Raw genomic sequence first — 24,631 nt, forward strand, 5'->3', positions numbered from 1 at the left:
CTGCCTTTCCCTCTGCCCTTTGGGTACCAAGCCTGCAACTTGCAGCCTGCCCTGCAGCCCCAGGTCCGCCTGATACCCGCTACCTTCCAGACCACTTGCAGCCTGTAACCAGACACTGTTTGCTCCCAGCAGGCACCCCCCCACCTCAAGCCAGCTTTGCACACTGTTTCATTTCTGATCTCTCCAGAGCCTGGGCAGAGAACACCCCTATCTAGGCTAGTGACCTTTGCCTGAGACCTGGTTAATATTTGTCCAATCCAAAGGCAGTGGGGCCCGCCCCCTGTGAGATATAAGCTGGCCCAGGGCTGCTCGGCTTCCAGCTTGGCCTGACGCACTCGGAGTTACCTGCCCACCAGCATCATGGCCAAGGGTTTCTACATTTCCAAGACCCTGGGCATCTTGGGCATCCTGCTGGGTATAGCAGCTGTGTGCACCATCATAGCCCTGTCGGTGGTCTATGCTCAAGAGAAGAACAAGAATGCAGAGAACTCTGCCACAGCTCCCACCTCAGATCCCACCTCAGCTACCACCTCTACTGCCACCACAACCCCATCTGTAGATGAAAGCAAACCTTGGAATCGGTACCGCCTGCCCACAACTCTGATACCTGAATCCTACCAGGTGACTCTGAGACCCTACCTCACCCCCAACGAGCAGGGCTTGTACATCTTTAAAGGTTCCAGTACTGTTCGCTTTACCTGTAACAACACCACAGATGTCATCATCATCCACAGCAAAAAGCTCACGTACACCCCAAAAGGAGGCCACTTGGTGGCACTGCGAGCCCTGGGTGGTCCCCAGGCACCTGCCATCGTCAAAACCGAGCTGGTAGAGCGCACCGAGTACCTGGTGGTGCATCTGCAGGCAAACCTGACGAAGGGCAATCTGTATGAGATGGAAAGTGAGTTCCAGGGGGAACTGGCCGATGACCTGGCTGGCTTCTACCGCAGCGAGTACATGGAAGGTGGCATCAAGAAGTAAGTCCCAGGGCCGTGGGCACAGGCTGAGATGGGGCTGTGTCTGGGGATCATGGAAAGGAGGGGCTGGAACCTTTGGGAGATTTCAGTAACCACATTTCTCATCTGTAGTGTGCGGGGTGGGGAGGCAGTTACTGGGTGTACTGTCTTCCACACCCTAGGGATATGGGATGGAAGGGTTTCTTGGATGGACAGGAATACTGAGAGTAGAGAAAATTGCCTGGGACAATCCCTGAGCTCACACAGGCATGGAGCCTGCCAGGATTTGGATGGAGTCTGGAAGCTTTGGTACCAGGCTCCTGAGGCTGTTTGGAGTTGGGTGAAGGGCAGGATGCAGGTTGGGACAGCCTTCTATGTACCCTTCTTCTGCACCCTAAAGATACCCTCTCTAACACTCTGATTTGGACAGAGTTGTGGCCACAACGCAGATGCAGGCTCCTGATGCCCGGAAATCCTTCCCCTGCTTTGATGAGCCAGCCATGAAGGCCATATTCAATATCACACTCATCCACCCCGCCAACTTCACAGCTCTGTCTAACATGCTTCCCAAAGGTAAGCCTGGCTGCCCTGGGTTTGCCCTGGACTGGAGTGCAGAGCAAGAAGCCCACACACTTACATGTCCCATGCCCAGTTTCCAGACCCCTTCAGGGAGACTCTTCCTGGACTGTCACGGAATTCCACCCCACCCCCAAGATGTCCACATACCTGCTGGCCTACATCGTGAGCGAATTTAAAAGTGTGAAACAGGACCCACCTGGTAAAGTCCAGGTATGGAACTGGGCCTGTTTGTCATGGGATGGCATGGGCCCTGGCTTGAGGGACCATCTCAGATTTTCACAGTACTTCTGAATTATTAGGCTGTTGAGTCCCAGCTCCAAGTGATCCCAGATGTTCTTAAGTATTTCCCAGTCTGTGTTTGGAATGCATGGGGAAATCACAATTCTGCTTCCTTAAGGAAGCTTGTGAACGTAGGAGACAGGCCATTGCTGGTTCCTTTCTTTCTTTCTTTCTTTCTTTCTTTCTTTCTTTCTTTCTTTCTTTCTTGCTTGCTTGCTTTCTTGCTTTCTTTCTTTTTGTTGTTGTTTGTTTGTTTTTTCTGAGATGGTTTCTCTGTAACTCTGCATTACTGGGTTTTTGTTTGTTTGTTTGTTTTTCTACATTATTGGGGTTAAACCTGGGGCTTTGTGCATACTATACAAGAGTTCTACCTCTGGTTTATATTACCAACCTTTTTGTTTTGTTTTATTTTTTTGAGACAGGGTTTCTTTGTGGCTTTGGAGGCTGTCCTGGAACTTGCTCTTGTAGACCAGGCTGGTCTTGAATCCACAGAGCTCTGCCTGCCCCTGTCTCCCAAGTACTGGGACTAAAGGCGTGTGCCACCAACGCCCAGCTTACCAATCCACTTTTTAAAAACCCCATTTTAGAATGTGTTTTTAGTTATGTGCATGAGTGTGTGTCTGTATGTGGGCATGTGCACAGGAGTGCAGGTGCCTGTGGAGATCAGGAGGAAGTGTCTGATCCCTTGGAGCTGGAGTTACAGTGGTTGAGAACCACCAGACCTGGGTACTAGGAATCAAACCTGTGTCTTCTGAAAGAACTGCAGGCATTCAACCTCTAAACCCATTCTCCATCCTCTTAGACTTTTTTTTTTTTTTTTGAGACAGAGTCTTTGAGAAAAGTCTTCTGACTGTCCTAGAACTTACTGTGTAAACCAGGCTGTCCTAGAACTCACAGAGATCTGCCTGCTTCTGGCCCCTGAGTGCTGGGATTAAAGTTGTATGCCACTATGCCTAGCCCCCTTTTAAAAATTTAAAACAAATTTGTTTTATGTGTATGGGTGTTTTGCCTACATGTAAGTGTGTGTGCTGCTTCCATGCCTAGTGTTCTTGGATGCTAGAATACGGCATCAGATCCCCTGGAACTGGAGTTACAAATGGTTGTTACCTACTATATGAATGCTGGGAATTGAACCAGGTCTTCTAGAAGAGCAAGTGCCACTGTCTTAGTTAGGGTTACTATTGCTGTGATGAAACACCTTGACAAAAAGCAATTGGGGAGGAAAGGGTTTATTTAGCTTACATTTCCATATCTTAGTCCATCAATGAAGGAAATCAGCACAGGAACTCAAGAAGGGCAGGAACTTGGAGGCAGGAGCTGATGTAGAGACCATGGAGGGTGCTTCTTACTGGCTTGTTCCCCATGGCTTGCTCAGCCTACTTTCTTATAGAACCCAGGGCCACCAGCCCAGGGGTGGCACCACCCACAATGGGCTGGACCTTCCCCATCAGTCACTAACTAGGAAAATGCTTACAGGCTTGCCTACAGCCCAATGAGAAATGGAGGCATTTTCTCAATTGGGGTTCCCTTCTTTCAGATGACTCTAGCCTGTCAAGTTGACATAAAATTAACCAGTACAGCCATTGAGGCATTTCTCCACCCTTCTGTTTTAAATATTAAGATAGTGTCTACTAAGGTGCCAGACTGGCTTTGAACTTGTGACCTTCCTGTCTCCCAAATGCTGAGTCTATAGGCATATGACACCATGCTCAGTTTTCTCAGTTTAATCTAGTTGGTCCCCATCCTGATTTATCATGGACCTGCAGCTCATTGGATCCTGGGACTTTACTCACCCTCCTTAGGATCCCAAACCTAACCTCCTCCCTCTTATTCTGCAGATTCGAATCTGGGCTCGGCCCAGTGCCATCGATGAGGGCCATGGTGATTATGCCCTGAATGTGACAGGCCCCATCCTAAACTTCTTTGCCCAACATTATAATACATCCTACCCTCTAGAAAAGTCTGGTGAGTGACCTCGGCCTTCATGGGGAGGTAGTGCTAGGATCCCCATCCATGCCCTCCCACTGATGTGTGGCTCCCTCCATAGACCAGATTGCCTTGCCTGACTTCAACGCTGGAGCCATGGAGAACTGGGGGCTAGTGACCTACCGTGAGAGTGCCCTGCTCTATGATCCTCTGTCCTCCTCCATCGGCAACAAGGAGCGGGTGGTCACCGTGATTGCTCATGAGCTGGCCCATCAGGTAGATGGCATGGGAGGAGCAAAAGGAACAGAGGTCTCGGAGTGTCTAGCTCTCCTGTGCCTAGCAGACAGTCGGCACGTGGTTAGATGCTATTAGTGATGGGTGGCAAGACCTGGGAAGCTCAGCAGACTCATCTGTGTCCCCTGCAGTGGTTCGGTAACCTGGTGACAGTGGCCTGGTGGAATGACCTGTGGCTGAACGAGGGCTTTGCCTCCTATGTGGAATATCTGGGTGCTGATTACGCAGAGCCCACCTGGAGTCTGGTGAGCCACCATTATGGGAATAGGGCCAAGGTGGGAGAGTGGAGCGCCTAGGATGCTCTTCCTGGGCCAGTCTCCTGATGGTGTTTGGGGACTCTGCAGAAAGACCTCATAGTGCAGAATGAAGTGTATCGTGTGATGGCCGTGGACGCACTCGCCTCCTCCCACCCGTTGTCCAGCCCTGCTGACGAGGTCAACACACCAGCCCAGATCAGTGAGCTGTTTGACAGCATCACCTACAGCAAGGTGCTACCTGGCTTCTTGGAGGCCCTGAGGGACAAGGGGTGTGGGGAGCGATATATCCCACAGAGAGCCTCAGCACAGCTGCTGCTCTGGGGGTGTTGGTCCCTGGTAGCCAGCTTGGCCTCCTGAGCTCCCTCTCACCCTACCCCAGGGAGCTTCGGTCATTAGGATGCTGTCTAGTTTCCTGACAGAGGACCTGTTCAAGAAGGGACTTTCAGTGAGTACAGCTCCAGGTGGTCCCTCTATGTGGTGGCTTTCCCCTAGCACAGCCTTCCACAGCCCTGAGTACCACCCAATCCTGACCAAGATTTGTCTTCCCACAGTCTTATCTCCATGCCTTCGAATACTCAAACACTGTTTATCTGGACCTGTGGGAGCACCTGCAGAAGGTGGGTAATGCTCAAAGTCTCTGGGGACAGCATGTGTGAGACTGTGCCTAGCTGCCCTGTTTACCAGTTCAGGCAAACTGTTGGGAGCCTCAGTGGCTTGTCTATGAAATGGGTGTAAAGGTGGCTCCTTAAAGAGGGTGGGTAAGAGCCGGGCGTTGGTGGTGCAAACCTTTAATCCCAGCACTCAGGAGGCAGAGGCAAGTGGATCTCTGTGAGTTCGAGACCAGCCTGGTCAACAGCGAGAGTTCCAGGACAGCCTCCAAAGTTACACAGAGAAACCCTGTCTCGGGGAAAAAAAAAAAAAGAGGGTGGGTAAGACCCCTGTTCACTGTCTGTTCAGGTTCTTCTTTCTTTCTTTCTTTATTTTTTTAATGGGTTCTCTTCAGTTGATTCTCCCATCTTGTTTCCCAGGCAGGGCTATCTTTTTTCTCCATGAACAGTCAACTCCCCATCTCATTTTAGTAGTGCTGGAATTGCAGGTAGTTACCAACACATTCAGCCCCCAGGATCTCTCTGTGTAACAGCCCTGGCTGTCCTGGAACTTGCTCTGTAGGCCAGGCTGACCTCCAACTCAGAGATCCTCCTGTATTTGCCTCTACAGCATATCCTACTGGCCTGCACCACCAGAGCTGGCCCACTTGAGCTTCTTGCTTAGGCGCACCATGGTGGGCCTTGTGGGATCATGGACTTCAGGGCACCTACTCCCTCCTCGCTATCCTCCTTTCCCTCTTCCTTCTGCCAGAACTTTGGAGCCAGCTGTTTCACTGACTCAGCACTCCCAGCTGCCTGTGCCCTGGGGCCCTCCCTACCTGGCACGTTTAGCAGTTTAGCATCGTGGATGCAAACTCTGACCTCTCTGTCTCTGTCCCTCCCTGCTTCACATTCCGTCCCCCCAGCTTCCAAGCCCTCTTGCCCTCCCCAGAGCCCCCTCTCCTTCCTGCCTCTCCTTAGGGCTGGAGTCCACCCTCCCCATGAGCCTGCATCACTTTGTCATCATCTATCATCCGGTCCCCATCCCTGCTTGCCTCCCAGTCGTCTCTGCAGACTTTGCCCACCCCTCCTCAGCCACACCCACCTCTCCCGTTAATGTTTCCTCCAGAGCCCTTGGGCCCTGTCTTCCTGCACAACTACTCCCTGGCTGTTATTGTGTCCTTCTGGTTCCTTCCCAAGGCCATCTCACTGGGAAAGGGATATCACAGACTCACAACTGGACAGGTTCCAGTGCCCCCTCTCCCTAATCCCAGCCTGTCTGTTACCCCTTCCCATTCTGGCAGCTAATGGGTGGTGTGCCATGAGATCCTTCCTCCACCACTTGCCTTCCTGCCCTCCAGCAAAGCTTTCTCTCCTTCCCTCCCCTGTCTCCTGTGGCCTCAGACCTCCCCTGCCTCCAGTTTCCCTTCTGACAGTGCCTGCTCTGCCCAGTTTTCAGGGGTTCAGGGCTTCAGTTATTATCAGATGTCTTTGGCTTTTTGCTGTAACTACAAAAGCAGTGCCCATGCATTTGTAAAACGATGAAAGAGACCCATGAAAACAGTAACAAGGGCTATGGCACCCCCATTCCCTCCTATTGGGGCACTTTTCCTTCACACCCCACAGCCCTATCCCTTGCTCCTGCCTGTGACATTGGGCACTGCTTTTTCTCTCTCTGTTCTCATCTCTAACATTCAGAAGGTGCCCTGGCTGTGGGCCACACAGGTGTGCCATCAATGTGGAGTTAGCTAGAGGCACAAAGGTTCTCCAGCTTGCTTAGCACTGGGCAGACAAGGAGAGGCAGAGCAGATGGGGTCCCTTGTCCTCTGTCCCCCTGTCCTACATAGGCGGCACCACAGGCCTAGGCTGGCCAGAATCTGCAGAGGCTGCCTGGTGGTAGGCATGGGAGGATGGTGTTTGACAGTCACAATGTGTTCCTCAAACAGGCCGTGGATGCACAGACAACAATTAAACTCCCAGTCCCCGTGCGCACCATCATGGACCGCTGGATTCTACAGATGGGCTTTCCTGTTATCACTTTGGACACCACTACAGGAGATATTTCCCAGGAACACTTCCTCCTTGACCCCCAGTCCAATGTCACCCGCCCCTCAGAGTTTAAGTGAGCACATAGGGTCAGCAAGGCTTGGGTCGCAGGGAAGGGTGGGCCACAAGGAAGGAGATCACGTGGAGTCAGGAGCATGGTGACACTTGGTATTGGTGTTGGGCCATCACTGGGCACCTGCGAGGGATACCCATGGTGTGCCCAAGAGTTGCCCATCATCATTTACTGGACTCCGGCTCTCTCACTGCAGCTATATTTGGATCGTGCCCATTCCGTATCGCAAAGGTGGAACACAGCAGCAGCAGGAGGCTCACTACTGGCTGGAAACCCAGAAATGTAATGCAGCCCTATCTTATCACTGGCTCCTGGCCCATGTTCTGGGGGGTTGTGTGAGAGCTGAGTGAAGATTCCCTTCATTATTTCACTCAGCAAATGGAGCTGATGTCTTTGTTTCCAATTTTTCTTACTTCTGTGTAGTCTTGGGCAAATTACCATCCCTCTCTGGCCTTCATCTTTTTTTCTATCAAGTTGACAGTATCTGCTCCATTGAACTGTGTGAGAATTACAGGACAGAATTCCTGTAAACTGCTTAAGACAGTGACTGGCAGGTACAGTGAGCTGCTTTATATGACCAGGCACCGAAGAATCAAAGGTGAAGACCAGTCACTTACAGGCAGGAGAAGGAATGCAAGCAATTAGAAACATCCAGGAACCCTCTGACAGTCTAACTGTAGAGTCTGGCTGGGGTGGTTGGAGTGGTGATCCAGGAGTCAGGGGTTCAGTTCCATGAAAAGGCCTAGAAAGTGAACTATACAGGGTACCAGTGGAAGTTGGCTAGGCAAGATAGATGCTGAGAGGAGGCTCAGAGTCCTTCATGGCCTTCTCCACTCAGCTCTGACCTCAGCCCTGACCTCATCTCTGCTTCATAGCCCAGAATAATGCCTTCAAGACCTCTGGGAATGACGAGTGGGTCTTGCTGAACCTTGGTGTGACAGGCTACTACCAGGTGAACTACGATGAAGGCAACTGGAAGAAGATTCAGAATCAGCTGCAAACAAACCTTTCTGTGGGTATCCCTTCTGCCCTGTCCCCCATGGTATGAGGGGCCACAAGACTGCAAGGTCTGTCCCCTATTGTAAACCCAAAGTCACACTGTTTCCCTTTTTAGGCTATCCCTGTCATCAATCGTGCACAGATTATCCATGACTCCTTCGACCTGGCCAGGTGAGTGCCCTCCTGACTGAGACAGAAGCCTGTGACTGATGGTGACTGAACCCAGTTCCCCTGCTGTCCTAGATGCTACCAGGTGCTGTGCCAGGGGCTACCAACGCTTCCTGGGGTCCCCACAGGACCATTTCACAGAGAAGGACTCTGACAGTGTAAGCATACCTTATTCCAAGTGTCACAGCAGCCACACACAGGCCTGGCCTGCTCTACCATCCACTTCGCACCCACAGCCACAGTTTTCCAGAATGCTGTGTGCACACCTGTGCTTGGTGCTTAAAAACAAATCTGGAGCCAGGCAGTGGTGGCACACGCCTTTATTCCCATCACTCGGGAGGCAGAGGCAGTGGGATCTCTGAGTTCGAGGCCAGCCTGCTCTACAAGAGCTAGTTCCAGCCTCCAAAGCCACAGAGAAACCCTGTCTCGAAAAACCAAACCAAACCAAACTAAACAAAAACAAAACAACAACAACAAAAAAAACCTCAAAAAACCAAATCTGGGATGAGAAGGACAGAGAGACAGAGCTTGGGTACAACTATACTATGCCCATGGTGAGGTGCTAAGCTCTTTGATATGAGTGACATTCCCCAGAGACATCTGTGGACCAAATGTCCACAGATGGCCTAAGCCAGGAGATGGAGGAAAGGTCCAGTTAGGAAGGGTCTGGAGAGATGACTCAGTCAGTAAAGTGCTTGTCACACAGCATGAGAACAACCAAGTTCAGATTCCCTGAGTCCATGAAAGCCTGGTGCAGCAAAGTACTGCGGTAGTGTACTATAGCTCTAACACTGGTGGGGAGAGGCAGATCCCTGAGCTCATTGGCCAGCCAACCTCACGGACTCAGTGAGTTCTAGGTTTGGCGTGAAACCAGTTCTCAAAAAATAAGATGGAGAGCAACGGAGGAAGACACACACCCAACATTGGCCTCTAGCCATTCATAGATACATTCACAATACCTGCAAGCACAAATGTACACATCCACAGGAACACACACACACACACACACACACACACACCAGGCACACAAATAAAAACAAAAAACAAAGAAAAGTTCAGCAGAGTTGAGAGCATGGAGCTCTGAGCTCAGTCTCTTGATTGTGTGTCTTTAGGGAAGTCAGTATGTATCTCACCTTTAATTCCAGCATTTGGAAGGCAGGTGGATCTCGGGGTTCAAGGCTAAGGCCAGTATGGTCTATATGATGAGTTCCAAGACAGCCAGGGCTACATAGAAAGATTCTGTCTCAAGAAAAAACAAACAAACAAAACAATTATCACAGTGAAAACTAATAAAATGAGGATAACAGATAAGAAAACATGACTGGCAGTAGATTGAGGTGGGGCCCCAGAGTGCCTGTGTCACTCCTTCCCCCATGGAAAACATGAAGGTGTCAGGGGACCCAGGCTTAGGTCCTTGAGAACCTGAGCTAGGGTCTCCCGGGTGTAGCTAGGTTGGGTGGGTGCTGACTGGGCCTTCCTGTTTGTCTCCAGTGCTCAAAAGGTGAACATCACATTGGCGCTGGACAATACCCTCTTTCTCCAGAAAGAAACTGAGTACATGCCCTGGGAGGCCGCCCTGAGCAGCCTCAACTACTTCAAGCTCATGTTTGACCGCTCGGAGGTCTATGGCCCCATGAAGGTATGAGTTGCTGACATCCCAGGGTCTGAGTTACACCACTGGGAAGTCAATAGGAGCACTACCTGTCCAAGCTCTTTCTAGAAAATAGGCGTGGGGGGGTGGTGGTGCTGGAGAGATGGTTCAGTCATTAAGAGCACTGGCTGCTCTTCCAGAGGTCCTGAGTTCAATTTTCAGCAACCACATGGAGGCTCACAAATCATCTATAATGAGATCTGATGCCCTCTGCTGGCATGCAAGCATAAACACTGTATACATAATAAATAAATACATCTTTAAAAAAAAAAAAAGAAAAGAGAGCTGGGCGTTGGTGGCGCACGCCTTTAATCTGAGTACTCCAGAGGCAGAGGCAGGCAGATCTCTGTGAGTTCGAGGCCAGCCTGGTCTACAGACCGAGTGCCAGGATAGGCTCCACGCTACACAGAGAAACCTTGTCACGAAAAACCAAAATAAATAAATAAATAAATAAATAAATAAATAAATAAATAAATATAAAAAAAGAAAAGAGAAAGAAAATAGGTGTGGGGAGGATGACAGAGTCAGAGGGATCTAGAAGGAGCAGGCACAGAGATTAGGAGAGTGGATACCTCCCTCTGTCCCCCAAACGAAGACAAGATTCCTAGCAAAATCTGCCTGTTGGAAATATGGGAAATTAATGCTTTGGGAAGGCCCAGAGAGAACATTGCCCTGGAAGGCTAGAGGCCTGTATTACCAGCCATGTGCCTCAGGCAGCTGTTCTCAGCCACACTGGCCACCACAGCCCATCCCCCCCAGGCTGGCAGTAACACACTGGTTTTACAGGCTTTGACATATCCATAGCATGGCCTAGACATGTATGTGAAGGTTCCACTGCAGAGAACCTTCCAAAGGTTCTCTCATCACAGCCCACCAAAGATGTGGGAGCTGGCTCAGGATGAAGCTACCCATGGGATGTTCACTGCATCCTTCATAAAAGAGCAAACAGCAGACAAAGAAATACTTAAGTGTCTGATAGCTGGGAGTGACTGAGCTATACTGTGATGCTCTTTTGGTGGAAGGTTCATATCTCTAATAGACCACATTTAAGAGACTTTTGTTGTTGGGATTTGATTGTGTGTGTGTGTGTGTGTGTGTGTGTGTGTGTGTGTGTGTGGTGTGTGGGGAGGCCAGCCTGCCCACTCTAGAGCTGTGTCTGTCCTCTTTAGAGCTGTGCTTACAGGCATGTGTTTATATAGGCATGTTCTGGGGATTTAAATTCAAGTCTTCATGCTTGGGCAGCAAGCACTTTAGCTCCCTCCACCTTGTGTTTTGAGCTCACTGACCCTGGAGCCCACCATTTCAGCTGGGCTTGTTAGGAAACCCCAGGGGTCCTCAAGTCACCAGCTCCTACCACTGGAATTGCAGGTATTGCTGACTGGTTTGGCTGATGTGTCTGCATGTGTTTGTGTATGTGGTGTATGTATGTGTGCACACATGTGTGTGGGGTGTGTGTGTGTGTGTGTGTATGTGTGTGTTCTGGGAATTGAACTCAACTCATGTTTGTGTAGCAAACCCTTGATTAACTGAACCATCTCCCTAGTCCAGTTTTTTGTTGTTTTTGTTTTGTTGTTGTTGTTTTGTTTGCTTATTTATTTATTTATTTATTTATTTTTAGATAGTGTTTGTAAGTTGGCCTGGAACTCCTTTTTTTTTTTTTTCTTTTTTTTTGAGACAGGGTTTTTCTGTGTGACAGCCTGGTTGTCCTGGAACTCACTTTGTAGACCAGGTGGGCCTTGAACTCACAGAGATCCACCTGCCTCTGCCTCCTGAGTGCTGGGATCAAAAGTGTGCGCTACTGCTGCCTGACTGGCTTGGAACTCTTTAAAATTCTTTTATTTAAATTTTTTTGTGGCAGGTAGATCTCTGTGAGTTTGAGGCCACCCTGGTCTACAAAGAGAGTTCCAGGACAGCCTCCAAAGCAATACAGAGAAACCCTGTCTCAAAAAACAAAAAATAAAAAAACAAAAAAAAAATTTTGTGTGTATGGGATGTTTCACCTGTACCTCTGTTTGCACACCATGTGAGGACCTGGTGTCTGAGGAGACCAGAAGATGTTGGGTCCTCTGGAACTAGATTTACAGATGGTTACAAGCCAACATGTGAGTGCTGAGAATCAAATCTGGGTCCTCTGGAAGAGCGGGAAGTGCTCTTAACCCTTCAGCCATCTATTATTTATTTATAATTTTTATCTTTTTTTCCACCCTCCCCCTGTATTTTTTATCTTTTTAAAAATTAAACTTAAAAGTAACCCACTATCAGCCTAGGATAGCAAAGGCATATTTTGGCAAACAGAACTTTTTTTGTGATTGCCCAGGATCTCCTCCCAAGCTAGGTACTATAGTACAGTCACAATTTCGGCATTCAGCATACACCTGGGGTCTATGTTCCCTTTGGAGATGGCTGGAGTGCTGTGTCGGCACCCATGTCCCCTGTCTAGTAAGGCTCCATGGACTGATCCCATAGGAGGGTTTGTGTATTCCCTGGGGTCTTCTGCCACTTCCAGGACTGTCGCTCAGGCCATGCACAAGGTCCTGCTCTGCTGCCTGGGTGAGCATTGCTCTGCTTCCCGAATCCCCTGGCTCCCTTATCCATTTTCTCTCAGTGCGTACATATTCTGGGAGTTTGGAGCAAGGATTTGTGAGAGTGGGAATGCCTTTTATTCTGCTTTCACACTGGACTGAGAATTCATCTGGGTTTGGAAAGTTTCTGAATTGGAAATCATTCCTCAGAATGTCTAAGGTCTGGGTCTATTGACACCAGGGTCCTCGGGTTGTGGTTGAAAAGCCCAGAGCTTTTGTCATTCCCAGTTCTTGGTATGTGACAGTTTTCCTTCCTGGAAGCTTCTGGGCTCTTGTAGCAGTCCTGGTGGGCCAGTCTGGGTCTTGCCAGCTTGGACATGGATATGCTGTATCAGAACTATCTTATTGTCTCTCTGAAGTTATTCCCTATCTCTTGTCCACGTCATGTGTTTCTGGAGGTCTGAGTAATTCCACTTCTTTCTCTTGTGTTGGCCTGGCCTGGTTTTTATGCCCCTCAGAGTTTCCAGTTTCCAAACCCTCAATGTTTGCCCCTCACCTGCAGGATGTTTCTATTCTTCATATCTGGTCCCGGTGTCTTCTCGTCTCTCTTGAGAGTAGTTATTATGGGCTTTTGAAGTCTCCTTGTTTCATCTGAGGTTTCTGTTTGTTTTGGTCTCCTGTCAAGTTGGATTTGAGAGTGAGGCAATAAACAGTGACCTGAAGCCATACCAGAGTTGGAACAGAACAGAGGCCCACAAAAGGGCATGGTGGTGCACGCCTTTATCCCAGCACTCAGGAGACAGAGGTAGGAGGATCTCTGAGTGTGAGTTCAGCTTAGTCTACATAGCAAAATAAAAAGAATAGCCATGGATTCTAAATGTTCTCTCAAGATTGTCTGGTGTCCCCGGCATGGGCCTCTGTTACATGTAATGAAGCTGGCAGTGCCCACTTTTGGGGGTCAGAGTGGGAACTGACGTAAAGAAACCTCCACCTCTGACCTCCTTGTAATCCTTCTCACTGTGTGTTGTGTCCAGCACCCCCAGCCTCTCTGGGCTAGCATCTCCTGTGGATGAGGGCCAGCTGCCACTGGGCACAGGGGCCAGGCTGGAGTTTGACTTAAAGACTTGGGTTCCAGCCTCTACTCACAGCCCTAGCCTTACCCCATGCTCTTTAATATTGAGCCTCAATACAGCAAGTTTGTTCTCCCTTTTTTCCTTCCATCCCTCCTTCCTTCCTTCCCTTTCCTTTCTTTTCCTTTTTTTTTTTTGTGTCAGGGTTCTCTGTGTAGTCTTCACTGTCCTGGAACTTTCTATGTAAACCAGGCTGGCCTTGAACTCAGAAATCTGCCTGCCTCTGCCTCCCAAGTGCTGGGATTAAAGGTGTGCGCCACTATCGTCTGGCTAGCAAGTCCTTTTCTGCAGAAGCTTGGTGGCAAATCCTTCGTCTCTGTCAGACTGGGCCTGTCTCCCTCCTCACTTCCCAGTTGCCCTGTGGCATCACAGCCACTATCTCTCCTGTAAAACAAAGAAGTGCTTGGGGAGGGGAGAGGTCAATTCCTTTTACCGTTGGATAATGGCTTCAGTTCATCACAAAAGTCTGTCTGCCACATCAAACCAGAATCTGCAAAGGATTTTAATTTAATAAGAGTATGGGGCTGACATGAGGTTAGGTAAAAAGAGCAGCTCACAGGATTCGATACAAGCTAAGAAAGGAATGCAAGAAGAAGAGGGGATGAACTTGCCAGTCTGAAAATAATAGTTTGGGTCCATCCTCTGTGTTTGCTTATCTGTTTCCTGAATTACTCACAGTAAGAGCAGGGAGGGAGACCTGGTGTTACAGAAGCAATGATGGTGGACGAAGCGGGTTAGGGCTGACTCTGGCTTTGAGGAGAAAGAATACCAACTCAGTCACCTGAAACCTAGACTTAAAGGTGCTGGCCTTGGGCACACCCTGACCTCTCCCTTTCATGCCAGCACCCTTTCATGCCTACAGAGGCTGCTGGCCCAGGCAGGTGGACCTGGGCCCTTGACACTACTCCTACATTCTTTCCCCAGAGTTACCTGAAGAAGCAAGTCACGCCCCTCTTCGAATACTTCAAAAATTATACCAACAACTGGGCCAACCTCCCACCAACACTGATGGAACAGTAAGTGTGACTTTTGTGAGTTTGGAGCTTCCACACAACCCGAGAGCTGGGAATACCACCTGGAAGTGTTCTCCTCTGGAACCTTCCATGTCAGACCACCAGCCAGCAAGCTCACCTAGGTAGGAGCAGGGGCTTTCTTGTGGACCCACTTGGCCTGTGGGCCCTTCTGGCCTCTTGAGTTTCGTGGGTTTCTTTGTCACAGGGTCTTATGTAGCCCAGGCTGGCCTGAAACTTTTGATCCTTCTACATTGGCCTCTCAAGTGGTAAAATTATAGATGTGCTCCATCACACTCATTTGTACAGTGTTGGGATTAAACCCTGGGCTTCTGAATGCTGCAAACATCTACAAACTGAGCTACATCCCTAGTCCTGACTTCATTAACTAAGACTCAAACTGAAAGCCTGAGGCTGCCTTGGGAACCAAGAAAGCACAGGCCACTGGCAGGAAGAAAACAGGACCCCAAAGGGTCAGGTGGACCACAGAGCTGTAGGTCCCTGGCTGTGTGTTGAGGACATTCTTGGTGGGGGTCTGGGCAGGAAGTGCTAACCACATGACTCCCCTGGAACAGGTACAATGAAGTTAATGCCATCAGCACAGCTTGCTCTAGTGGTCTCAAAGAGTGCAAGGACCTGGTTTCTGGGCTTTATAGTCATTGGATGAGCAACCCTAACAATAACCCGTGAGTGTTCTTCCCCTGTTCCTCCCTGCCGTCCTCAGCTGCCCCTGGGACTAAATAGAGCCCCAGGCCAGTCACTGGCAGCTCCTTTCCCCACTTTCCACTGATGCTCTGCTCCTGACTGCCCCTCACCAGGATCCACCCCAACCTTCGGTCTACTGTTTACTGCAACGCCATTTCTTTTGGTGGCGAGGAAGAGTGGAACTTTGCCTGGGAACAGTTCCGGAATGCCACTCTGGTAAATGAGGCAGACAAACTCCGAGCAGCCCTGGCCTGTAGCAAAGACGTGTGGATTTTGAACAGGTGAGGACCTGGTCCCACCCTCAGACTCAGCTAAGCCGCCATACTCCTCACCAGCACACAGACAGAGAAGCTCAGAGACAAACATTGCTTGCCCAAAGACCACAGGCTTAGTAAGTGACTGAGCCAAGACTGAAATACAGGGTCAGGGTCCCTAACTCTCAATGCTGTGGGCTCTGCTTTGAGCCTCAGGGCAGGGTCCCCTGCACCTGTTGAACTCTCTCCCACCCACCTTGGTAGCCCTTTCCGAGGCTGGACCTGCACAGCTCCAGAGACCACAGGACACCCATGACCCCTAGATCCACGACTGTCAGTCACATTCTTTGCTCCATCAGTGTTAGTGAGACAGTTTGGCTGAGTGTTCTTTAACTTCAAAGTGAGGAATGGCCACCTTACAGGGTGTGAGGGCTGTGAGGGCTGGAAATCCTTCCGTCTTTATCTGTTCTCAGAGAGCTGCATGGCAGCACATGCTTGCATGGCCAGTGATCCTGGGAGCCCTGTGCAGGTGCCTCAGTTTCCCTCCTGCAGAGGGGAGGTAGTACCTGGGTGCTCCACAGCTCTTCACACATCAAAGGGATGCTGAGTGATACAAGAGGTGGTGATTGTGTGTGAGGCATCAGGCTCCCAAACCTGTATCCTGGGACTACAGTTCTCAAGTGGTCCCAACCCTTGCCTCCTACCCACAGGTACCTGAGCTACACTCTGAATCCTGACTACATCCGGAGGCAGGATGCCACCTCCACCATCATCAGCATTGCCAGTAATGTGGCCGGGCAAACTCTGGTTTGGGACTTTGTCCGAAGCAACTGGAAGACGCTCTTTGAGAAGTGAGTCTGATTGGGTTGTTGGGTTATCAAAAGCCAAGGCTGGAGGTGCTGGGTGACCCACACACCTCCTTGTCCCTGGTGCTGGACTTTCCCATTTAGAAAGAAAACTGAAGCCAGAAGAAAAATCTCCTACCAGGACAAGGAGTCAGGGACCTGCAGCCTGAACTGTGTCCTGGCAGGGCCTCTTTGGGATCTTGGGATGTCATTTTGTTTTGTCTCCTCATATCTCCCTCAAAATGGTTGTAGACTTCTATAGCTTCCTGACCCATGTAGAGAATGCCCCTTGGGTCTCTGCCCCCCACCCCTGCTCATCCTTCCCTCACCCCACAGTTATGGAGGAGGATCTTTCTCCTTTGCCAATCTCATCCAAGGAGTGACCAGGCGCTTCTCCACCGAATTCGAGCTGCAGCAGGTAAGGAGCAGACCTCTCCAAGCCCTGGGCTCTAGCTGGTTTTCCCAGTGGAAGGTGGTGGCTTCCATTCACAGAGCAAGGATCGAGTAGAGAGACTGTAGATATTAATGTTCCCATTTAAAAAAAACTTGGAATTTTAAAACTATATCTATTCATTGATTGTATGCCTAGGCTAACCCTAAACTCCTGGACTCCAGCAATCCTCCTGCCTTTGCTGCCTGAGTAATTAGGATTGTGCACCTAGATTCCCTTACCTAAAAACTGAGATACAATTCGTATACCATATTAAGTGCTTTCTAGTACATTTGCAAGATTGTACAACCAGTCTTTGCCACCAATTCCCCAAAGACAACCTGTAGCTGCTAGCATTTCCTCCTCATTCCTACCCCATCCCCCTAGCCCCTGTCAATCACTAATCTACTTTATTTTTGTATTTCACAAGATTGAATCATGAAATTTTGTGACCTTTTTAATGGAATTCTGTAATATTTGTGTCGGGCTTCTTTCACTTAGCACCTAGGAAAAACACATGGTTCCTTTGTATGGCTAAGTAGTATTCCATTGTGTAGATCTACCGTAACATCTTGTTTATCCATTGCCAGCTGATGGATATTTCAGTTGTTTCCACTTTTTTCTTTTATGAATAGTGCTGCTGTGAACATTTATGCTCATATTTTTATACAAACATATGTTTTTATTTTTCCTGGGCATATTGCTAGGAGTAGACTCCCTAGGTCATTTCCTTATTTTTATGCTTAATTTTCTTGAATAAATGGCCAAAATGTTGTCCAGAGCAAATTTACTGCTGCAACGTTTCTGCCAGCAATGTAGGATGGTGTGTCCTGTGTGTGTTGTTATTTCTCTGTGTCCCTGGGTGTTGTCATGGTCTTTTCTTGATGACTACTGAAGGGAGCTTACTGGCCATTTGCATGTCTCTGGAATAACTTCTATTCATGTCTTTTGTCTGGTTTTAAATTGGGCTGCTGCCTTTCGTTGCTGTGTTATAACAGTTCTTTGTGTATTTTGAATACGGACCTGTGAATTGCAAACATTTCTCAGGTGGTCATCGCTGTCCCTAGGTGTACAGTTGATGTCTATCATATACTGGTTCTATATTATGAAACATTGCTGAATCATTAGTTCTCACAGTTTCCCTTTGTTTTTCTGGTTTAGGGGATGCAAGCGAGGGCTTCACACATGCTGGGCAAGCTGTCAGTGACAGGTAGCCCAGCCTGAGTTCTAACAGTTCTTTCACGGATTCCTTAAGAATCATGTTGCACAAAATCATGTTGTGTGTGACTTGCTATAGTCTTCTATTCCACTTTATTGTTTTGAAGTGATGAGGTTGGAAGCCAGGGGCTCCATCATGCTTAGCAAGCTCTCTACTCCTGTGCTGAACCCCCCCTATTCCCTTCCTTTAAAAAAAAAAAAAAAGCTACTTAGGCATTGAAGCAACTGGATCATCTGAGAATCAGAAATTCCTACTGTCGTGGCTCCATGTGGCACCCGTTTCCTTTGCTCATTACTGGGTCAAGATACTTCAGTTGAACTCAGGGCTAATTCATTGAAATAGTACACAACGAAGCCCGATACCCTCTGAGCAGACTCCACCTGGGGCTGTGGTTTCACAACTTGTGGGTAGATGAGTACTTAGCCCCAAGAAGTGGTGAGGGATTCAGCTCCTTATAAAGGGAACAAGATATGGTCTCCATCCCCAGGGACCTGGGGTGAGAGATCCATGGGTGAGAGCCGGAGGACTGGGAAGCCCCGTCTCCCAAGGCTGAGCTTGAGAGCCGGCCCAGACCTGATGCTTGGTTTTCCTGGCAGCTGGAGCAGTTTAAGGAGGAGAACAAAGACACAGGCTTTGGCTCAGGCACTCGGGCTCTGGAGCAAGCCCTGGAGAAGACGAAAGCCAACATCAAGTGGGTGAAGGAGAACAAGGAGGTGGTGCTCCAGTGGTTCACTCAAAACAGCCAGTAGATCCTGGCCCTGAGAGCCACTCGACTCCGTGGGACACCGACGACTAGCTCAGCAGCCTGTTCAGGCTCTCTGTCCTCAGAGCTCCAGACACCAGCATCCTACTCTCAAAGATCCTGTGGAGCCACCCTAGCTTCTAACTGTCAGGCTGCTCTGGCACCTCCCAGCCCTTGCCTCTCGTGCCAACTCTGCCCCAGGCCCAGGCCTCTGGGGCTGATCTCAGGGAAGCCCAGCTCTGAGGCCAGATTAAGACTTTACTGGACAAAGGGCAGCCCGGATAGAGTCACCCTACACACTTTACCACTTTCTCCACGACACCTCCCCCTCTCCCCCTCTCCCCCCGCAACAAAGAATCATCAGGATACAAGTTCTATATATATATATTTTTAAAAGAAAATGTAAATAAAGAATTTCTAAAATGAGCTTCCAGACTTGTCACTCAGTGGGAGATTAGTACAAGGGTTACAGAGACTGGAGAGGGGGAGCTGAGGGCATGCCGTAGGTCTAGGGGAATGGAGGAAGGAGTATGCCTCCTCGGTCCATACAAAGTTGGGCTGCAAGTTCATTGCAATCTGATTCCAAGGATAGGTTTTCAGGCACTGAGGAATTTCCCGGAGGTAGACAGGGGTAGATATGGTGGCTCCCATGGAATCCACCCTACCAAATCTCAAGTGGGCAGAGTGCTGGCTGTAGCCCTCTTATTGTCAAAGAGACACTGGGCACCTGGGACAATAGGGGAAGGGTAGTACAGTAGAGACCCTAACCCTAAACGCTGAGTCATGACCTAGGGCATGTACCTCCTCTCCAGGCTCCAAGGTGGATCTTCCAGGGGAGCCCAAGGGCTGGGCTGAGGGTTACAGGCAAGCAGGCCAATGCGCAAGGAGAGCTTGGGAAGATTGGATGAATGGAGAGTGGTTGCAATTGAGGACAGCCTCTTGTGCCAGCTACATATTGACTCCTGGGAATGAAGTACGAAGGCCCACAGTTCTGTCAGTCCCGCACCAGGCTGGGCTTCCCATCTCAATTTGCAAATTAAAAAGATGAGTAAGCTAGGCAGAGTGGCACAACCTCGTTCCCAGCAGAGAGAGGCAGAAGGATCAGGAGTTGGAGACCTGATGGTGGCTAGCTCAGTCGGTAGAGCATGCGGCTCTCAATCTCAGGGTCATGGGTTCGTGCTTCATGTTGGGCACCACATGTGGACAGAGGTTTCTCTCCCACCTGGTCCCGCAGCTGTTAAGTCCCAAATAAATACACAGAGGGTTATATTAATCAAGAGTTGTTTGGCTGATGGCTTAGGCATCTTACTGGCTAGCTCTCTCTTAATTATTAACCCATTTCTGTTAAACTATGTATTGCCATGAGGCTGTGTCTTACCTGTAATGTTCCAGCATGTTACTCCTTCGTTGGCTACATGGCATCTCCCATGAGACTCACTCTCTGTGTTCCTCTTCCCAGAATTCTCCTAGTCTGGTAGTCCCACCTATACTTCCTGGCTGGCTATGTCCTGCCCATCCATTGGTCAAAACAACTTTATTCATCAATCAATAAGAGAAACATATTCACAGCATACAGAAGGACATCCCCCATCAAGACTGCCTAGGGAAATCCTATTTAAGGAGGGAGAGAGGGAGGGAGGGAGGGAGGGAGGGAGGGAGGGAGGGGAGGAGGAAGGAGGAGGAGGAGAGAGATTGAGAGAGAGAGAGAGAGAGAGAGAGAGAGAGAGAGAGAGAGAGAGAGGCATAATAAGCACGGTGGGGAGTACAGATAAAGGAGGTCAGTGCCTCCCAAGTCCATCTCTGTCACAAGCTTCAGGAGTAAACAAATTAAAAGAATTGGGGCAGCAGGCAGGAGGGAGCCATTCATAATTAAGTAGTCTTAGTCTAGGTATGGTACGAGGATCATTGCTTCTTCTAGTTCAAGATGATCCCAGAAGTCCTTTGTGCTTGAGAGGAACATGCTGGCCTATGTAAGTAAGGTCTGATCCCTTGTGGGCTGATTGCCTGTGACTGCAGGGTTAGAGCTGTGACTGGATACTTTTGTGCCTTCTTAGGGGTTGGGAATGGGATGGACATTGTAAAAAGCCGAGGGTAAGATGCCTCTGATACTCACTGATCTTCCAGCCTTGAAGAGAGATGAGATAGTTCCGACACTCCCCATTTTGAGGCAGATGTTTGAGTGACTAGTGTACCCAGGGGCACAGTTCATTCACTCACATGCCATGGCACTCATGTGGGGGTCAGAGGACAACATTGTGGAGTTGGTTCTCTCCTTCCACCTTTACTTGGGTTCCAGGGATCACACGCACATCACCAGGTTTACAAGGACCCTGAGCCATCTCTCTGTCCCCTAACTCTTTTATTTGTATCTTGGTATGGCATATCTGCATGTACACATCCTTGTGTGTGTGCAGATGTGTGTGAAGGCCAGAGGTGGTCTTCCCCTATCACTATCCACCTATTTATTTAGTTTTTTTTTTTTTTTTTTTTTTTTTTTGAGACAAGGCTTCTCTGTATAACAGCTGTGGCTATTCTCTGTAGACCAGACTGCCTTAGAACTCACAGAGATCTGCCTGCCTCTGTCCTCCTGGGGGCTGGAATAAAAGGCATGCGCCACCTCTGCTGTCTTATTTATTTTTTGTGAGACAGAGTCCCTTACGAAACCCAGAGCTCGCCTATAAGCCTCACAGACCCTCCCATCTCCCACTCCCAGAGCTGGGATTACTGGTTCCCACCACTGTGACTAGCGTTATACACAGTGCTGAGTCGCTGAACTGTGGTCCTCTCGTTTGTGTGGCAACTATTTTACTGACCGAGCCCCTGGTCTCATAGCTGTAAGAAAAAGGAGAAAGGTGGAGAAGGCAGGCAGGGCTATCAGGCCTTTATTCTTTTGTTACTGTGGAGTCCCAAGTGAAGAGTCAGCTCTTTTCAGCAAAAACAGTGACAGAGCCAGGCTGTAGGAAGCTCACGCAGCCTTAGCCCTACCAGGCCTGGCCAGATGATCTCTAAGGAAAAAAGGAGGTGACTGGCAGCTACAGGGAACCTTGGGGCATCAATTATTACCCACAAACGTTACTTCCCAATGGGAATATTTTTGAAAAATTAATTAATTAATTTGTAGCCCTGGATGGCCTCCGATTATAGACCAGGCTGGCATTGAACTCACAGAAATCTGCCTGCCTCTGCTTCCTGAGTACTGGAATTAAATGCATGTGGCATCAGACACACCCCGGCTATCATCTTCTTTGTTATTTTTGTATGGGTGTGTGTACATGTGTGTGCACATGTGTGTTCACATGTGTGGAGGCCAGAAGTCCACCATGAGTGTCTTCCTTGGTTGTTCTCTACCTTACAAGGACTCTGAAGTCAGTCGTCAAGCCTGAGCAACAGACACAATCAACTGAGGTTTTGGGTTGACTTTTAGACACAGGGGCAGGAGGAACAGGAGTTCAAGGTCATTCTTAACTACATAGCAAGTACCATCATCCCCTAGCCTCATCTGTCTCCAAGCAGCCCTCCTTCCCAAGTGAGAAGGGGGTGATTAGGTACTGGGGTGGGAAAGCTACCAACTTCTCCCTTTCTATCTGCACATCAAAGCGTGAGGAGGGGCAAGATCCTGTGGCCAGCCTTGGTGAGGGGCCCTGCCGGGGCTCCCTGGGCTGCCCTAGATTAAATGTCTGGACTCCTTCACTCTGCACCAACCCTTCCTGTCGCCAGTACCCAGCAGCCATGGCTGGCACTTGACCTTCTGGCATTCAGCTGGGGGAGGGGTCGGTCTCACTATTTTGGGTCCCTGTGGATATCACAGGGGAGAATTGGCTTACCAGAGAGAAATCTACCAGCATTCTCTCTTTCTTAGCTGATGCTAAATGATTGTAGACTATCTTAATCTCAGCGTTTTGTTTTTTTAATTTGAGTTTTTCAGTGCTGTGGATCAAACCTAGTGCTTGTGCTGCACTGTGGAGCTACACAGCCACACCCATCTCAGTATTACAGTTAAGGTAGCTGAAGCCTGAGAGCTTAAGTCATGACTCTGGCATGGGCGCTGGCCTCTGACTCTAATTGTCACCAGTTAGTGATAACCTATTCTTTACTTGGAGCTGAGCCAGAGTCTGTGACATCCACATTTACAAACTCCTGTTCTCTGTCTCCTTAAAATGCTGGCATTCACAAGGCTCTGTGTGGCTGGAAGATGCCAGTGTCCTGAGATGCAGTCAAGATACCCAGACCAAAAGCCTGCCCACCGGAACTTAGAGTTCTAGAGCAGAAACCAGCTAGAATGCAGGCTGCCAACTGCCTTTCCCGTCTCTGCCTGCAAACGGATGGACTCCTCATTGCCAGCGGGGATGAGGATGCTTCCAGTAGGCAGCTGCAGTCCCAGTGACCACAGAATAGCATCTGAAGATGAAAGGTGAACCAAGCTCAGTTAATCTTTACTGCAGCCTTGATTCTGAACCAAGAATTCCCACTCCTCCAAGCCTCACACAGGGCCATTAGAATTCTTGGGTGAGTACTCAGGCAATGCTAAAAGGGTCCCCAGGCCTCCTAACTGGCACCAACATCACCATTCTCACTGCTTTAAGATGTAGCTCATGCTGGGCGTGGTGGCGCATGCCTTTAGTCCCAGCACTTGGGAGGCAGAGGCAGAGAGATCTCTGTGAGTTCGAGGCCAGCCTGGTCTACAGAGTGAGTGCCAGGACAGACTCCAAAGCTATAGAGAAACCCTGTCTTGAAAACAAACAAACAAACAAAATAAAGATGTAGCTCATGACAGTCTGCATGAGACTCAAAGACAACGGATGGGTGGGGGTATAGGGAGGAGTTACAGCTTTGAGAGGCAGGGTTGAGCCTGCCTGCTTCTAGGAGGCAAAAAGAGGCAGGGTTACTTGAGCTGGCTTTTGTTATTCCAGAAGCATCAGGCTATCTAGCCTTCCAGGAAACTCCAGCCAGGTGATTGGTTGGGTTGATTGAGGTGCATGGTCCCCATAGGTTGTGGCCTTCAAGGAACACATGGAAGGGAGCTGGGGACTGAGGCTGCCAAACTCTAGAGGATGCTCATTTCCTGTTGCAGTTGGTAGGTAGGTATTCTCCCCACCACCCTGTGGGCCTCGTGCTGGGACTGTAGCAGCGATGATCTCTGTCCCTTTGGGAGATCATCCTAGGCAAGTCTGAATCATAGGAAGCTTAGGCGCTTGTCTGGTTCTGCCTTGGGGCTAGATCTAGCGACACAGGCACCAAGACCTGTGTCCTCTAGGGGAGGAGGGAGCAGCAGACTGGAGTCAGGGGCATGATGCCTACACCTAGCTGGGAGCTATGGAAAGTTGCTTTTCTTCCTAGATCTCTTTATTCAATTGGAAAGTGAAGGTGCAAGGAAGAACTATTGTGTCCAATCCTGTCTGGACTTCAAAGTCCCTCTCTAAGTGGGACGCTGTGCCCAGATGGCTCAGTACCCAATTGAGTTTGGGAGTCACCTGACTGGGTCATAGGTGCTGTGACCCTACGCAGCTACTACATTTCTTGAGCAGCCATCATGTGCCAAGTATAGGAACCCTGAAGGGCAGGTGGGGTCTACTTTGATCTCCACTGCACATTTGCAGAAACAGACTCAAAGGAGTTTCACGGCTCACCCACAATTATTCAGCAAGGAAGAGTAGAATGTAGTGTGCCCTGAAGTGAGTGGGGCCTGTGTGTGAGTGTGTGCCTGTGTGCGTACACGTGTGTGTGCTGTAAACCTTTCTCATCTTTCCAGGGTTAGTGACAGTCTTTAAGGACTGTCAGACCCTGAAGTTGGAACTAAATCACTTTTTTATTTATTCTTTTAAATCTCATTTTACATTCCAACCGCAGTTCTTTCTTCCACTTCTGACAGATGAGAAAAAAAAAGAGAGAGAGAGACAATAGACCTCTAATAATCACCTAAGCCAGTTCTTCCTTAAAGAGAGGGGGAAACTGAGTCTCA

The 24,631-nt window shown here is 49.3% G+C and overlaps 1 protein-coding gene across 2 annotated transcripts; it reads left to right on the forward strand.

Moving 5' to 3' along the window:
- Positions 1-360: 360 nt before the first annotated feature.
- On the forward strand, positions 361-18,893 carry Anpep (alanyl aminopeptidase, membrane). Of its 2 annotated transcripts, none has more exons than XM_035441370.1 (20): positions 361-977; positions 1,387-1,538; positions 1,609-1,745; positions 3,653-3,779; positions 3,862-4,016; positions 4,166-4,279; positions 4,379-4,522; positions 4,671-4,736; positions 4,843-4,908; positions 6,825-7,000; positions 7,194-7,279; positions 7,873-8,009; positions 8,112-8,167; positions 9,656-9,803; positions 14,392-14,483; positions 15,053-15,163; positions 15,296-15,463; positions 16,147-16,287; positions 16,618-16,699; positions 18,527-18,893. In XM_035441370.1, exons 1-20 carry the CDS (start codon positions 361-363, stop codon positions 18,677-18,679), a joined length of 2,928 nt encoding a protein of 975 aa, XP_035297261.1. In that variant the 3' UTR covers positions 18,680-18,893. The 2 variants fall into 2 exon arrangements, with proteins under 2 accessions (XP_035297261.1, XP_035297262.1); XM_035441371.1 differs by having other exon boundaries at positions 1,387-1,529.
- Positions 18,894-24,631: the final 5,738 nt, after the last annotated feature.

Source organism: Cricetulus griseus, chromosome 3, assembly GCF_003668045.3.
Source record: "Cricetulus griseus strain 17A/GY chromosome 3, alternate assembly CriGri-PICRH-1.0, whole genome shotgun sequence".
NCBI classification, from domain to species: domain Eukaryota; kingdom Metazoa; phylum Chordata; class Mammalia; order Rodentia; family Cricetidae; genus Cricetulus; species Cricetulus griseus.

Coding starts and splice junctions, on each gene's coding strand:
- Anpep (XM_035441370.1), top strand. CDS start 361: ATGGCCAAGGGTTTCTACATTTCCAAGACCCTGGGCATCTTGGGCATC. Junction 14,484..15,052: donor CCACCAACACTGATGGAACA/GTAAGTGTGACT, acceptor CCCCTGGAACAG/GTACAATGAAGTTAATGCCA. Junction 16,288..16,617: donor TGGAAGACGCTCTTTGAGAA/GTGAGTCTGATT, acceptor CTCACCCCACAG/TTATGGAGGAGGATCTTTCT.